This window comes from Pleurodeles waltl, chromosome 10, assembly GCF_031143425.1.
Source record: "Pleurodeles waltl isolate 20211129_DDA chromosome 10, aPleWal1.hap1.20221129, whole genome shotgun sequence".
NCBI classification, from domain to species: Eukaryota; Metazoa; Chordata; class Amphibia; order Caudata; family Salamandridae; genus Pleurodeles; species Pleurodeles waltl.
In genome coordinates, this window is record NC_090449.1 from 20023458 (window position 1) to 20038271 (window position 14814).

General features: G+C 47.8%; 1 protein-coding gene across 2 annotated transcripts in view; it reads left to right on the plus strand.

Moving 5' to 3' along the window:
* IRAK1 (interleukin 1 receptor associated kinase 1) overlaps positions 1-14814 on the plus strand; it is a 194119-nt gene that overhangs the window by 90290 nt on the left and 89015 nt on the right. Inside the window, exons 2-3 of one of the 2 annotated variants that reach the window (XM_069209461.1) lie at positions 5558-5731; positions 8450-8650. In XM_069209461.1, coding sequence (XP_069065562.1) covers positions 5558-5731; positions 8450-8650 — 375 coding nt within the window. The remainder of the gene's footprint in view (positions 1-5557; positions 5732-8449; positions 8651-14814) is intronic. The other variant, XM_069209462.1, reaches the window with a different exon arrangement.

The window sequence follows — 14814 nt, forward strand, 5'->3', positions numbered from 1 at the left end:
CTCCCCCTCTCTCGTTCTCTCACTCACTCTCCTACATTCTCACACTCTCCAGCACTCACACATCCATCTCCCACCCTCTCTCCCACCTCTGCCCCTCTCTCGTTCTCTCACTCACTCTCATACATTCTCACACTCTCCAGCACTCACACATCCATCTCCCACCTCTCCCCCTCTCTCGTTCTCTCACTCACTCTCATACATTCTCACACTCTCCAGCACTCACACATCCATCTCCCACCCTCTCTCCCACCTCTCCCCCTCTCTCGTTCTCTCACTCACTCTCCTACATTCTCACACTCTCCAGCACTCACACATCCATCTCCCACCCTCTCTCCCACCTCTGCCCCTCTCTCGTTCTCTCACTCACTCTCATACATTCTCACACTCTCCAGCACTCTCACACATCAATCTCCCCCTCTCTCGTTCTCTCACTCACTCTCACTCACTCTCATACATTCTCACACTCTCCAGCACTCTCACACATCCATCTCCCCCTCTCTCGTTCTCTCACTCACTCTCATACATTCTCACACTCTCTCCAGCACTCTCACATTCACTCACACGCTCTCTCTCAGCTAGCGTGCCTCTGCGCGTGCGTGCCCCCATCTTCCCCCCTCTCTCCCACCCCCCCTCTCTCGTTCTCTCACTTACTCATACATTCTCACACTCTCTCCAGCACTCTCACACATTCACTCACACGCTCTCTCTCAGCTAGCGTGCCTCTGCGCGTGCGTGCCCCCATCTCCCTACTCTCTCTCCCGCCTCTCCACCTCTTGTTCTCTCACTCACTCATACATTCTCACACTCTCTCCAGCTCTCTCACACATTCACTCACACGCTGTCTCTCAGCTAGCGTGCCTCTGCGCGTGCGTGCCCCCATCTCCCTACTCTCTCTCCCGCCTCTCCACCTCTTGTTCTCTCACTCACTCATACATTCTCACACTCTCTCCAGCTCTCTCACACATTCACTCACACGCTGTCTCTCAGCTAGCGTGCCTCTGCGCGTGCGTGCCCCCATCTTCCCACCCTCTCTCCCACCTCCCCCTCTCTCGTTCTCTCACTTACTCTTACATTCTCACACTCTCTGCAGCACTCTCACACATTCTCACGCGCTCTCCCTCGCGCTCTCACTCTTCCTCACTCTGTTTCACACACTCTCTCCCCTTCTACCTCTGTCTCGTTCTCTCTCACTCTCTCCATCACTCTCATACATTCTCACACACTCTCACTCTCTCCAGCACTCTTACCCACTCACTCTCCAGCACTCACATCTTCTCTCTCTCACACACACACTGTCTCTCTCTCGCTCTCTCACTCTCTCTCTCTCGCTCTCTCACTCTCATACATTCTCACACTCTCTGGCACTCTCACGCATTCTCACTCTCTCTCTGCCTCGCTGTCTCACTCTCTCTGTCTCACACACACGCCCTCCCTCGCTCTCCCTCACTCTCTGTCTCTCTCTGTATGTGAGCTCAGTGCGTGCTTCACAGAAGGGCATCAGTTTACAAGAGGTCAGTAGGCCGCACTCGGTGGGACAGCTCCTTCCATAGCTCCTCCCGGGACACTGGTCCGCTGCCTCCTAAGGGGGCCTGGAGCCCCCGGGTCACCCCCCCCCCCCCCCCCCTCCCGCGAGAGTACTTTATAAAGTGTAGTAAAGGGCCGGCTCTCCAGGGAGGGCCATTTACTCTGCAGAAGACACCCCCACTCCCCCCCGCCCCCCCAGCTCATGGACGGTGGAAACCACGTGTCCCCGGTTCAGCCAAGTAAAGCCCCAGCGCTGCAAAAACACGCGGGTCATGGCCAACGTGCACAGACGCTGCAGCGCCCACCCTGCCCAGCGCCCTGGACATTGGAGACAGTTTGGTGAAGAGCCTGTTCCTAAAGAGCTTTGCAAAATCTGAAGCAGGCACTTTCCTCAAATTACAAATTACTTCATGCAGTTGCCCAAAATGTGTTAAAGACGGTGGCGTGAGGTCTAGAGTCCGCGCGTGAGAGTATGTGCGGGGATCTAATTCAGCGCTCGTCCTACAACCAGGAGTACTGTGTACGGCGTGAGTCTCACGCAGGATGCGTGTGCTGAAGCAGGGCGCTGACTGCCACGCTGGTGGCTCTTACATTGACCATCTGCGCTCCTAAGTGCCTAGAAGAGAGACGCCTTCCACTGACAGCGGTCGCCTTACTCCCTGGGGTAGTGGAAGGTCACCTGAGAGACTGTGGGTGCCCACATCATTTTTCACGGTTTATGGGAGCTGGCTCAACTGTTCCCTGGACCCTGCTGCGGATGGGGGGATCCCCGCTGTGACGTCACCCTGCAGATGTGCCATGTCAGTTAGGTTATCCATAGGTTTACCCTTGTGGATGCGGTTCCTAGTCGGCATGTATTTAACGTGTGTGTGTGTGTGTGTATGTGTGGATGTTTAGTGCGTCCTGCCTCGCTGCTGTTCTACAACTGTTCCGAGGGCGCGTTTGTGCCCTATTTTGCAGTTTAACGAGACACAAATAAAATAAATATATATGAAAAAAAAAAACAGATGTGAAACCCACGAACATGGAAAGAGGTTATCACAAAAGCCCCAGTTATTTGTACGTAGTTTATCCGTGTACTGTGGGTGCCCTTTACTACTAGTCACTAGCGTTAGTGTAAGGGGAGCGAGATCACATCTGGTACAGCGCTCGAGAGCTGCCCCCCCCCCCTAACTCTATGTCCATGGTCCCCACTATACATGATAAATGGAGGTATTTGTGCTTATAAAGAGCTTGGTAAAGCGCTTCGAGGTGGCAGAGGTCTCTTCGGAGCACTCTAAGGGAGGAGGACCACCAAGGGGAGTAAGGACTCTGTTGGGGTGGTCGGCTAGAGTCCAGCCAGAGATACCCACCCCTGAGTCCAGCACGTGCGGACCGCGCCCAGCATACACATCCTTCTAGTTCAACGTCCCACAGAAGGAGTTTCCGCAACTTGAGGGCACTGCCCCCAGCCCGAGCCCAGGGCTTAGTGAGGGGGCATTATCAGGACACTCACGTGAAGCCTCCTGGCTGTGGGGCATCTATCTTGGCAGTAATGCCTTCTGGGGTGTTCTTTGACACTGAGGATGTGGTTGCTGGGATGAAGAGAGGTTCATAGAACTGCAGTTGTGCCATGAACAGTGTGCTGCTCCCGCCTGTCACTTAAGCGGTCTCAAGTGACCGACATGGAGGTGTCACATTGTCATCGAGAAGGGCCGAGCAGCGGCAACCGAAAAAGCTGCGAGTCGCAATCTGATTGGCTGTTGGAAAATTATTAGACCACATTATTCAATCTTGTGTAATGCAGGCGCTAATTAAATGTCTCACACTGAGCTAGATGTACGTAGATTAGAACAGCGATTTCCTAATTGCATTTCTTTGCGACTAGCAGTTAAAAAAAAAACGCTATTTCTAATGTATGAAACTCATTGAGTTTCATCTAGCGATTCTTAGTGGGCCGCAAACAGGCCTGAGTCACTAAAATTAATGAGGTAGGTCGCAGGTTGTGACCCAGTACGATTTGCTGCCATCAAAGGGATGGTGACCTTCTATGGTCAACAGATCACCATGTCTGTGATTGCTTTTAAACAAAATAAATCTTTTTTTCTTTTCTTTTTTCATGCAGCCCATTTTCCTTAAATGAAAACAGGAGGCGTTTAAAAATAAACAAATATTACACATTTAAGTTCCATTTTTTTAAGGCTTGGCAGTGGTCCCTTGAACTACTGCCTGATCTTAAAACTATTTTTTCAACCACTCTCAAAGCGGGTTACCACCAACTTTGATTTGGTTGTAAAGTGTGAATGATTTACAGCCGCATTTTGGTCACAAAACATTTGTACATACCACTGCAAATCAGTATTTGAAAGGGACGCCCTAAACACGCCCCTTACAAACACCGATTTCGCAAACCCAAATTGCGGTTCAGTAACAGGTTACTGAATAATAATTTTGACTTTGTACATCTGGAAATGCCTTTTTGTGTTCACTGTTTGCAAATGCAAAAAAGCTTTGTACATCTACCCCTAAGAGCATTCTCCTTATTCCACACCTGCAGTGTTTCATCAAATGAAAAACTAGAATGCTGAGTTCACCTATAGAGTTTGTCCGCACCGACCACCATCTTGCTTGAGCAAGCAGCAATCAGTTCCTGCACTTTTCTGTGCTGCAGGTTCCAGTCATCCTTCTGGGCCTGAGCTGCTGCCATTTGCAGGCACAAAGGAAGACCAAAAGTGTTTCATAAAAATGTGAAGTGTGTTTAGTCAGTAAAAAGGAATTTTACTGTAAATGCCCACGATAAAGCGAAGGCCTTTGACCATTGTTGCTCCAACTCTGCTCATTTGCACCACCGGGCCATTCTATGGGGGGGATGGGCCCTTCACATAAATGTATCATTTAGGTCCTTCTTGTTAGGTCACTTCCTGGATGTACTTGCCTCATTGTTTCTAGACATCTAATCAAATCCAAAATAGGTGCCTTAATTTTCTGGTGTTTACCGCTTTCGTCCCTCCCTTCCCGCTTTGCCTACAGATTAACTCTGAAATCATTCTTGCAACTTTGAGGTTCCAACTAGAACCATCGGTGCTCTCGAGTTTGTCAAGTCGCTCTTTGAGCAGGAACTTAAATGTCTACATCATTTTACTTGTATTTTGGATTGAAAACTGAATCGCCTCTTGGCACTGAAATGAAGCGGGTGTAGTGAGCGAAGCCAAGATGCAAACCAGCGATAGATGTTTACCATGTGTGCAGTTAGGATCTGGCCACACCTCCCTTGGTTACCATTAGCACTTCCTGGTCAGTTCCTTCAAATGTTTGTCTAGGAATAGTACTGGCCAAGTTGGATCCACCGTGGACCTTGTTCTGTAGAGTTCCTTCTTAACTTTCTCAGTTATTTGTGATGGTCCTCTGCCCTGAGATATGTCAAGGTTCCCTGGATCCTGCCAGAGTAACTCTTGCTCTACAGATATTGTGTTGTACCTTCTGGTACTGGGTTTATAAATGGGTACAGAGGACTGCAGTTCTTAAAATCCAAGGGCAAACATTGTCTGTGAGCTGCTCACACGTGCTCTGTGAAAATCTGAGCTCCCTCTGTGCACTACTCTTCTGGTGGTAACTGAGGAGTGTTGGGTTAGGGTTGGTGTATTCAGTTACCACTGCAACCACACGTCCTTTTCACCCGAGTGCTGGAAAAGAAACAGAAACGTGTGCTGTGCAAAAAAGAAAAAACAGCTCACTTACTGTTTTGCACTTGTGCGTGAGCTCCTTTATATTCACTCAGCGATTGATTGACCGTCTTACATCCTGCTTGAGAAATTTCAGAATAGCATTTGTTTCTCTGGGTGGGCACCAAGGATGCTGACTGCCTCGAGAACCAGGCTGGTCCTTCTGTGTATCTTTTGTTCTGAAGCATGGGTCCCGGGCCCCATACAGTACCCCAGGGTCACCGCCTATGTTCACACCGTTGACTGCTTGTGACACCCAGAGACTCTTTGGTCTCCAGCTGTACTTGTCTGCCAGCTCAGCTGACTGTTTCTGTGCTCTTTCTCCATTCTAGCCTCTCAGATAGTCCTGAACTTCACACATCTCCGGCTCCTGGAAAAGAAGAGCTCCCAGGAACGCACCAATGACTTGATGTGGCACTGGATAAACCAGAACGCCCGCGTGGGCGACTTGCTGAAGGTCTTGAGCGACTTGAAGCTGCTGCGGGCTCGTGACATCATTCTGGCCTGTGAGTACCTCTGCCCTCCTTGAGTGTAACTGTGGGTCCTGGGAGGTCTTCTGCCATTATCCTATCACATGATGAGATGTTTCCGGGCTGCCCTTTATCTTTGTACCACTGAGTCCAAGCTCATGCCATCCTGGCGCCAGCTCTGTCCTCTCTCTTCATCGTCTTTCGCTCATGCAAGTTCATGTATGCTCCCCGTTACCCTGTCCTACGAGTGCCTCTTTCCTCCTTGTTCCTCATAGCCATGCGCTGCGAGTAGTATTTTGTCTAGAACATCACCTTTTCTTTTTGGTCCCTCTGCCCGTCCGCGTCCTGTCCTATGAGTACCTCTGCCCAGGGTGCCCTGGGGATATCTCTTCCCCTCTCTGTCCATCATAATCTGTTCCTAGGAGTACCTGTCCCCTCTGTGCACAGGCTTGGCTACTCATGTGAACTGTGTGAATTTCTTTGTCCTTTAAAGTACACTTTGCTAACCATTACTCTGAGACTATGTCCACCATCCTGTCCTGTGAGTACCTCTGTCCATGGTGCCCTGGGAGTATTTCTTTCCCTGTATGTCCATCAGCACCTGTTCCTAGGAGTACCTGTCCTCTCTGTGCACAGGCTTGGCTACTCCTGTGAACTGTGTCACTTACTCTGTCCCTTTAAGTACACTTTGCTAACCATTACTCTGTAGCCATGTCCACTATCCTGTCCTGTGAGTACCTCTACCCATGGTGCCCAGGGGGTATTTCTTCGCCTGTCTTTCCATCAGCACCTGTTCCTAGGGGTAGCTCTCTGTGCACAAACTTTACTAGTCCTGTGAATTCATCTATCCTTAAAGATATATTGTCAGCCATTACTCTGTACCTATGTCCACCATCCTGCCCTGTGATGCGAGTACTTGGGCCATCTCAGCAAGAGCCATGAACCTCTGAAGACACCCTCTAAAACTTCAGCTGTGAATCGACATTGGTCGCCCCCTTGTTACTGACAGTCTGACCATATATCCCGTGGGGCAGTCTATACTGCTACGATTGTTCCTTTCAGTGAGGACTTCTGCCTTCCTGCCTCACCTCATCTGAGGGGTACTTCAATCTGAAAGAGACTTGGCTCCCTTAAAATATCATCTCTTTAGATAATCCACCTTTGCAAAGAAGCCTTGCAGACGTTGCTTAGATGAAGCACTTGTCAGCTGTGTAATCCTTGTGTGACCTACTGCAAGTGCAGATCTCGCCTCTGGGCGCTGGAGACCTGCTGTACCAGTGCACACACGCAGTGTCTGACGCACAGCTGGGCACTGTCAACTAGTCGCGTCAGACATCGGTGCACTGTTACCATCTCTTGTGTATAGTTAAATAATATAGTCTGTCTGCTCCGCTGTGGTGTAGCAGTGCACAGGCCCAAAGTCTGACACACAGCGGTCAGCTATTGTCTGTTCACGACCTGGTGCACAATCGTGATGTCTGCTGCTGCTGCACAATCACTGTCTCATCCAGGCACTGTTTGTTCACTTGAGAGCTAGAGTAACAGTGATCCTTCACAGGACACTGCTGTCTGTTCACCAGAGACCTCGTGTGACACTGCGCAGTGACCATGCGTAGCCGGACACTGTCGCCGTGGCACTGTAGCCTTTCCACGTGAGACCTACTATACCAGTGCACACTCTGTGTTAGCTGGGCACTGATGTCTGTTCACTCGAGACCTATGGACCAGTGCACAATCAGTATTAGCTGGACACTGATGTCTGTTCACTTGAGACCTATGGGCCATTGCACAATCCGCGTTAACTGGACACTGATGTCTGTTCACGTGAGACCTATGGGCCATTGCACAATCCGCGTTAACTGGTCACTGATGTCTGTTCACGTGAGACCTATGGGCCATTGCACAATCCGCGTTAACTGGTCACTGATGTCTGTTCACTCGAGACCTATGCACCATTTCACACTCCGTGTTAGCTGGACACTGATGTCTGTTCACTTGAGACCTGTGCACCAATGCACAATCAAAGTGTTAACTGGACACTTATGTCTGTTCACTCGAGACCTATGGACCAGTGCACAATCAGTATTAGCTGGACACTGATGTCTGGTCACTCGAGACCTGTGCACCATTGTACAATCAGTATTAGCTGGCCTTTGTTGTCTGTTCACATGATACCTAGTGCAACAATGCACAATCGAAGTGTTAACTGGACAGTGATGTCTGTTCACTTGAGACCTATGGGCCAGTGCACAATCCGCGTTAACTGGTCACTGATGTCTGTTCACTTGAGACCTATGGGCCATTGCATAATCCGCGTTAACTGGACATTGTGGTCTGATTTTGAGAGGAGCCTCTGCTGTGACATGCACTAACACTGCCTTTATTCCGAAGAAGACATTCATGTTCGCTGCCATAAACATTCTCTTTTCTTTCTCGGAATTAATCCTTAAATCGAGTCCATATGTCTTTAGTTTTTACTGGTACTTTAATTTGTTTGTAGAGGCCCCATGCTATTGCAGGCAAACGACAGCAGCCTCCTCTGATAGTTAAAGCCCCTGTAAGAGCCTCAGCCTTGACTGAACTAACACATTCTGTAAGAAGGGGCGATTCTCCATCCACGTGGTGAGGGCGGAGTACAACCTTCTCGAAGGACTCGCGTTGGGGGGGTTGAAGGTGGTGGCAGGACCTTGGTGATTGATTCTCTTTATGTTTCAAGTTCTCCTCCTGACTGAAGTATGATTTGTTTCTTAACAGGGCGGCCTGACTTTCAAGCAACTCCTTGCAGGGGTGACCCTGGAGGTGCCTGGAGGTACAACCCTCCCCCTCCACCACCACAGCCTCCTCCTCCTCCATTCCAGGTTCCAGGTCCAAGTCCCGCAGGAGCAGATCAGCAGAACATCGGTTCCCCCTCCAAGAACCCGAATAAAGAGTGGACCGCGGCCCTCATGTCGCCAGGTAGTGGGGACCACACTCCGCGTGTGTTACTGAATGTTAGTTTTATACACCTGCTCGCCAGTGCTGACTTTTTGCTGCTGAGGTTGTTGAATGATTGAGCATGTATCATTGGCAGGAGGTGGAAATGGTTCTCAGTCCCTCGGGTTCGCTGGTCAACATGTAAATACTCCCCTATGGATGGAAAACGCCTTGTGTGTTGAGTTTCGCCTCTAGCACTGCTGTGCTTTGGGGAGTTGGCATTTAGAAATGTTTTTCTGGATTCTCAGCCACGACAGTCACCTCCCAGGAGAGCATATGCTTCTGAGCGACAGGTGTTTACCATTGACACACCTGTAGGTAAAGCGGTCTATGGGGCAGAGGAAGAGCTGTTCATTGATTGGAACTTCACAACTTGGCGCACGCCAGGTGTTGTGTGTAAGGCTTCACTCTTTCGTTGTAGAGAACTATGAATTTCAAAGCTCAAAGAAGCCTTTATTGTGAGAAGAACTCCACAGAAGTATCAGTGTGTGTTTAAAGGTCTGTAAGAATGGACATGAAGAGACCACTCTAACTTTCTGAGGAAACGACCCATCTCTGTGTTCCTCTCCACCGCATCACAACACCAAGGCCCTCATTACAAGTTCAGGGCTAAATTCTGATCCGTGTGCAAACGGATTACAAGTACAAATTGTGTGATAATTCGCGTTCTCTTGCAGATTTCCCCAGATACATTTTGGCTTTTCAAACCTGCTGAAAGGTTTTGTTTGGGATAGCCTAGAACAAAGGAAAAACATGTGGAATTTGATGAGGTAAAAATCAGTTCTGCATGTTATGCCTCGTTTCGCTGTTGGAAACTTGGAATCAGAGGTATTTACCACACGTGGCAAATGCCTCATCCTGAGGTAATGACATTTGCCACATGTTGGAAGTACCCCATCCTAGACTGACAAACTTGTAATCAGGGCCCAAGACTCATGGCATTTCACTGCTGTACTAGTCTGAAAATGTGAAGCCCATTTCACACGCCTCCTGTCACCAACAACCCCTGATGAAGTTCGGTCTCCTTTAAACTCAAGAATTGGTGCACCGATGGGGTGAGGCCACTGAGTGCAATTAGTGATGGAAGTCTGCTTTTGTATCGTTCATCTTTTCTGAATTTACATGCTCTGCATTATTCTGCCATCTAGTGGTTGGGCCCGGAAATCTCCACTTATTTTCTAGTCCTTGTTTTAATTTAGATTTGTATTTCTTTTTGTTGGGCATCCACAGACCCTGTGACGTCGTACACCCTCTCCTGAAAGGTTCCCCTCTTGGGTGCCATCTTTTTTTCCACTATTGGACCTGGACGCCTTGCTGGAGGCTCTCTAAGTCGCGAAAGAAGAAAAGTTGAGAAGTGTCTCAAAAGCCGAAGAAACTCATCGAACAAGAGGTACCGGGGGAGATCCATAACACATAGAGAGGTTTCCTCAACGGTTGGAGAATGCCTGGACGCGGGGCCTGGCTCCCAGGTCCGCGTTATGGAGAAGACTCCATTCTAGTTCTCCATAAGTTTGCACAGAAGGCTCAACATTAGGTCTGCAACTTCTGCCTGCAGATGCACCATCAAGGTGAGAACTGCAACGCCTGCACCGGGTTCAAGTCGAAGACGCCGGAGCAGAGATGGGCGTACGTCGTCATAAAGGGACAAAAGCCCACACCATCCCCAAGAGACCTGGGTCTGTCGAGTGACCATGACAACGTTGCCAAAGATGCCGAGGGAGAATGTCCAGGCGCTGACCTGAGCATCACCGAGGTCTAGGAGGACACGCTTAAGGCAAGAGACCACAGGTAACACTGGAAAAACATGTTCTTGCCAGACCCTCAGAAATCAGACGAGAAGGCATTAAAGGGAGCCTCGACGTTGAAAAGAATGTCGATTGAAAGCAGCCCAGAGACAAGGAACCCATTGAACCCCTCGAAAGGGACACCGCGGGTCACGTCTTCGGAAAGGACTCATTCGCCGAAAAACGTTTGCAGTCAAGACGTTTTGACGTTGAAACAGGAAAGGGTACTCTCCTTATTTACTCCATCACTTGTGCTGCGAGGAACAGAGCTAACATCCCATCAGCATGTGGGCCACCTCTAAACAAGGAGTAAAAGGATGGATCTCATGGGCAAGACGCTTGAGAGCAGTGCAGGAAATCAGTGGTGTATAGCAAACTCCAACGCCCTCCTGAACCTCCAGGTTTGCACACCAGCAGATGGGCGGATGTGGCAGAGCTCATGAAACACCTCCCTGGGCAAATCAGAAAGAGTGGCCAGCTTAGAGGAAGGGAGGACTATTGCACACACATGCCTAAGATAACCGTTAGATGCAGCGGACATAGCAAGGCGCCAGATGATGGCGGGAATAACATTACGCCATTCATGGTTACAAATCTCTGGATTCATACTGAAGGTGCAAGTCAACATTATACAACAAAACATTAAATAAATAACAGGTGGTTAGAGGCACTGTTGATCAGTCACTGCAATAGCTCAAAAGGACGAGACTGCAAAGTCCTTGGGAGCATTGCAGCTTAAGGGAAACATCAGAAGAGGGGCGGGTCAACATGCAGGCCCAAGGCAAGAGGCAGGTTCCAATCTACCTCAACACATCAGGGCCTCCAAAGTAGCAGCCAACCATCTGCACCCCACCGCAGTAGCAGTACCAGCAACAACCCTGCCAATCCTTTCGAGGAAGATCACTTGGGAGGGGGCAGCATCACAGGGGATGCACAACCCCAGCGGCAAAGTGACTTGGCCTACACAAACAGCCTCTGACACTCAAAACCGTGGGAGGCAGAAGAAAGGACTTGCTTCAGGAGTGGATGAAGATAACGTCAGACAGCTTAATATTGAACTTCATAAGGTTTGGACATTGCATAGAATTGAACAAGATACCACTAGCAAAGGGACCTAAGAAAAAAAGTCCATTCAAACGAAGAAACATCACGTATACCCAAGGAAGAAGAGAAATTACTGAAAAAAAGTGCAATAGAAAAGGTACAGAGAGAAGAGCTCAAGAAGGAAATTACTCAACATATTTTCTAATCCCAAAAGTAGACTGGTCTCTACGGCCAGTTTTAGACCTCCGATTCATATACAAGTTCATAAAGATGTAAAAATCCAAGATGACAACCTTACAGGAGGTCATTCCACAGTTACAAAAAGGGTATTACGTGGCACCTATAGATCTAAAATCGGAGAAATTGCACATCCCAATGAATCCAAAACATAAATACTTGAGATTTGTGGTGAACAAAACTCACAACTAGTTCAGAGTACAAGCTTTCGGAATAAACTCAGCTCCAAGAGTATTTACAAAGTGTCTTGCAGCAGTGACCGCACACCGGGAAAAGAGATACATGTTTATCCCCCTCTGGAGGACTGGTTAGTAAGACCAGACTCCCACAGCAAATGCAAAGAGCATATACAACAGGTGAGTGATGAAGACTATGTTCACACTGGGTTTCTCTATAAACATAGAAAAGCTGTCCCCAAATCCAGAACAAGAAATTGTTTCTAGGAGCAAGAATCAGTGAAATACTAGGGACCTTCTATCCCAGCAAGAAGAGAATGGTGCCAGTACTTCAGTAAATTCACCTTTGCCAGAAGGAGCAAGCTCGGACAGTGAGGACTGTGGGGAGTTAGTTGGGCGAGATGGCTTCATGCATCCCTTTGATTCCACATGTGAGATTACATAGGAGACCAATTCAGGAATGTCTACAAAACCAATTTTCACAAGCAACAGGGGGTTTGGAGGATCTCTTGGTTGTCACCCAGGAGCTACGGGAGGAAATGGCTTTAGGTCACATATAATACAAGGAAGGACATTTGCACAACCAACTCCAACTGTACCCATTACATCAGGTGCCTCTCGTGGGCTGGGGAACTCACATGGGTTTGCTCAAGGACCGAGGGGTCTGGAAGGAGCAAGATGCTGTACAGCATATCAATGTTCTGGAGATAAAGAAAGTGTTCCTAGCCGTAAGCCTTTTAGAAGGAGCTATTAGGTGGAAAAATATTGATCCAAACTGACAATTCCACTACAGCGTTCTACGTCAACAAGCGGGGAGACTAAATACTGGATCATATCGAAGCTAGCCCCAGAAACCTGGAAGTGGCCAGTGTGGAGACAGATAGATATAACAGCAGCCCATCTGCCAGGGAAGGAAAATGTAGAAGCGGACAGACTGAGCAGACCGCGATCATGCTCTCACAAATGGGAACTCAGTCAAGCAGTACTCAAACAGACTTTTTGGAATTAGGAACTCCAAAGGTAGGCCTAAAAAACGCCAAATGCTGAAACTTTGCATCCAGACAGCCACACCACCACTCCCTAGGGAATGCTCTGTCGATAGACTGGTCAGGGGTATTTGTATATAAGTCCCCACCCCCAATACCACTGTTACACAAAGTGACCAGTAAATGCAAAAGGAGGAAGATTACTCTAATGCTAATTGCCCCTCAGTAGGCAAGGCAAACGTGGTTCGCAGAACTCATAAAAAATGGCAAAGGGCAACATTCTGAAACTGCCAACACAACAAGACCTGTTGTCAATGAAGAGGGAAGGGAACTACACACAGAAACCAGTCTTTGGGCCTGGAAGCTTGGCTCCTGAATACTTGGGATTTGGTCATCTAAGGCAACCAGAAAACATAGCGTCTTCTCTTGGAGAAGCGAGGGAGCCAGCAACGAAGAAGTGCTACAAACCTAAATGGAAGAGGTACTCATTGTGGTGCCATAAAGTGGGCTTATTAGGATAAAAAAAACAACTGTGCTAAAATATCTTACACACCTACTAGACTGCAAACAGATGTTTACATCCTTGACGGTACAGTTACACGCAATTGTGGCCTACACAGGAGGTCACATAGGAAGACGTTTCTTCACAACTCCAGTAAAAAATATTTTTTTAGAGGGAGCAAAAAGAATTGCACCACCAAGAAAAATACCAGTACCGACATAGAATCTAAATGTTGTGGTATCACAACTAAAGAAGACACTATATGAGCCTTTACACAAGGCCACGTTAAAGATGCTCATACTAAAAGGCAGCATTCCTTGTGGCTATGACATCACTTCGTAGGGTGAGTGAAATGCAAGCTCTCACAATTCAACACTATACTTACAGGTCCACAACAGCTTAATAGTCTTGAGGACAGATCCACAGTTCTTACCTAAGCTAGTTTCACACTTCCACGTAAATCAAACAATCAAATTCCAAAGTTTTCCCAGAAGCCAAACAATCAAGAGGAAAGGGTGTTGCACACGCTGGACGCAAGACGTGCAATAATGTATTATATCGAGAAGACAAATACAATCAGAAAAACAAAGCAACAATTTCTATTCTATTAATTTTTTTGTGGAACACTGTTGGTTTGCTTCCTTTGCTGACAAAGTTTCTTAAAACCAGTAACTAAGGGTACAGTTGCCAGATGGATCACGCAAATCATTCAACTATGCTACACAAGTGCGGGAGTACAACTAAACTCGATCCCAGAAGCACACTCAACAAGGAAGAAATGAGCAACCATTGCTTTTCAAGCAGATATACTCTTACAGGTCATCTGTGTGGCAGCAACGTGATCATCTGTACACATGTTCAAAAACACTACTCTTTAGACATTCAAATGATAAAGGAATCTTAAATGAGACAAAGTGTTCAACATCTGTTTACGTATCTAAGTACATCTTCAACTCAACCCCCGCAGAACTGACAAAACCACAACAAAATCTATGCAAAGCACATGAATCCAGAAAAGATTTGCGCTGCAAAACGAAATAGTTTCTTACCTGTAGGTGTTGTTTTGCAGCTTGAAGAATTTTCTGGATTCACAAGTGACCCACCTCCACCAAGAAGACTGAAGTAAAAAACAGGGGGAAAAAAAGAATCTGAAGATGGCAACCAAGAGTAGGAACTTCCAGGGTAGGGCGTACGTCGCAGGAAGCACCAAATGGGGGAATCTGTCAACGCCCTAACAAAAAGAAACAATAAAAAAAGAAAAGGACTAGAAAAGTGGATAATTCCGGAACCAACCACTAGATGGCAGAATAATGCACAGCATGTGAATCCAGAACATTCTTAAAGCTGCAAAACTACATCTACAGGTAAGAAACTATTTTGTTCCACTGACATTGGCACATTTTGTTTTTAAATCTTG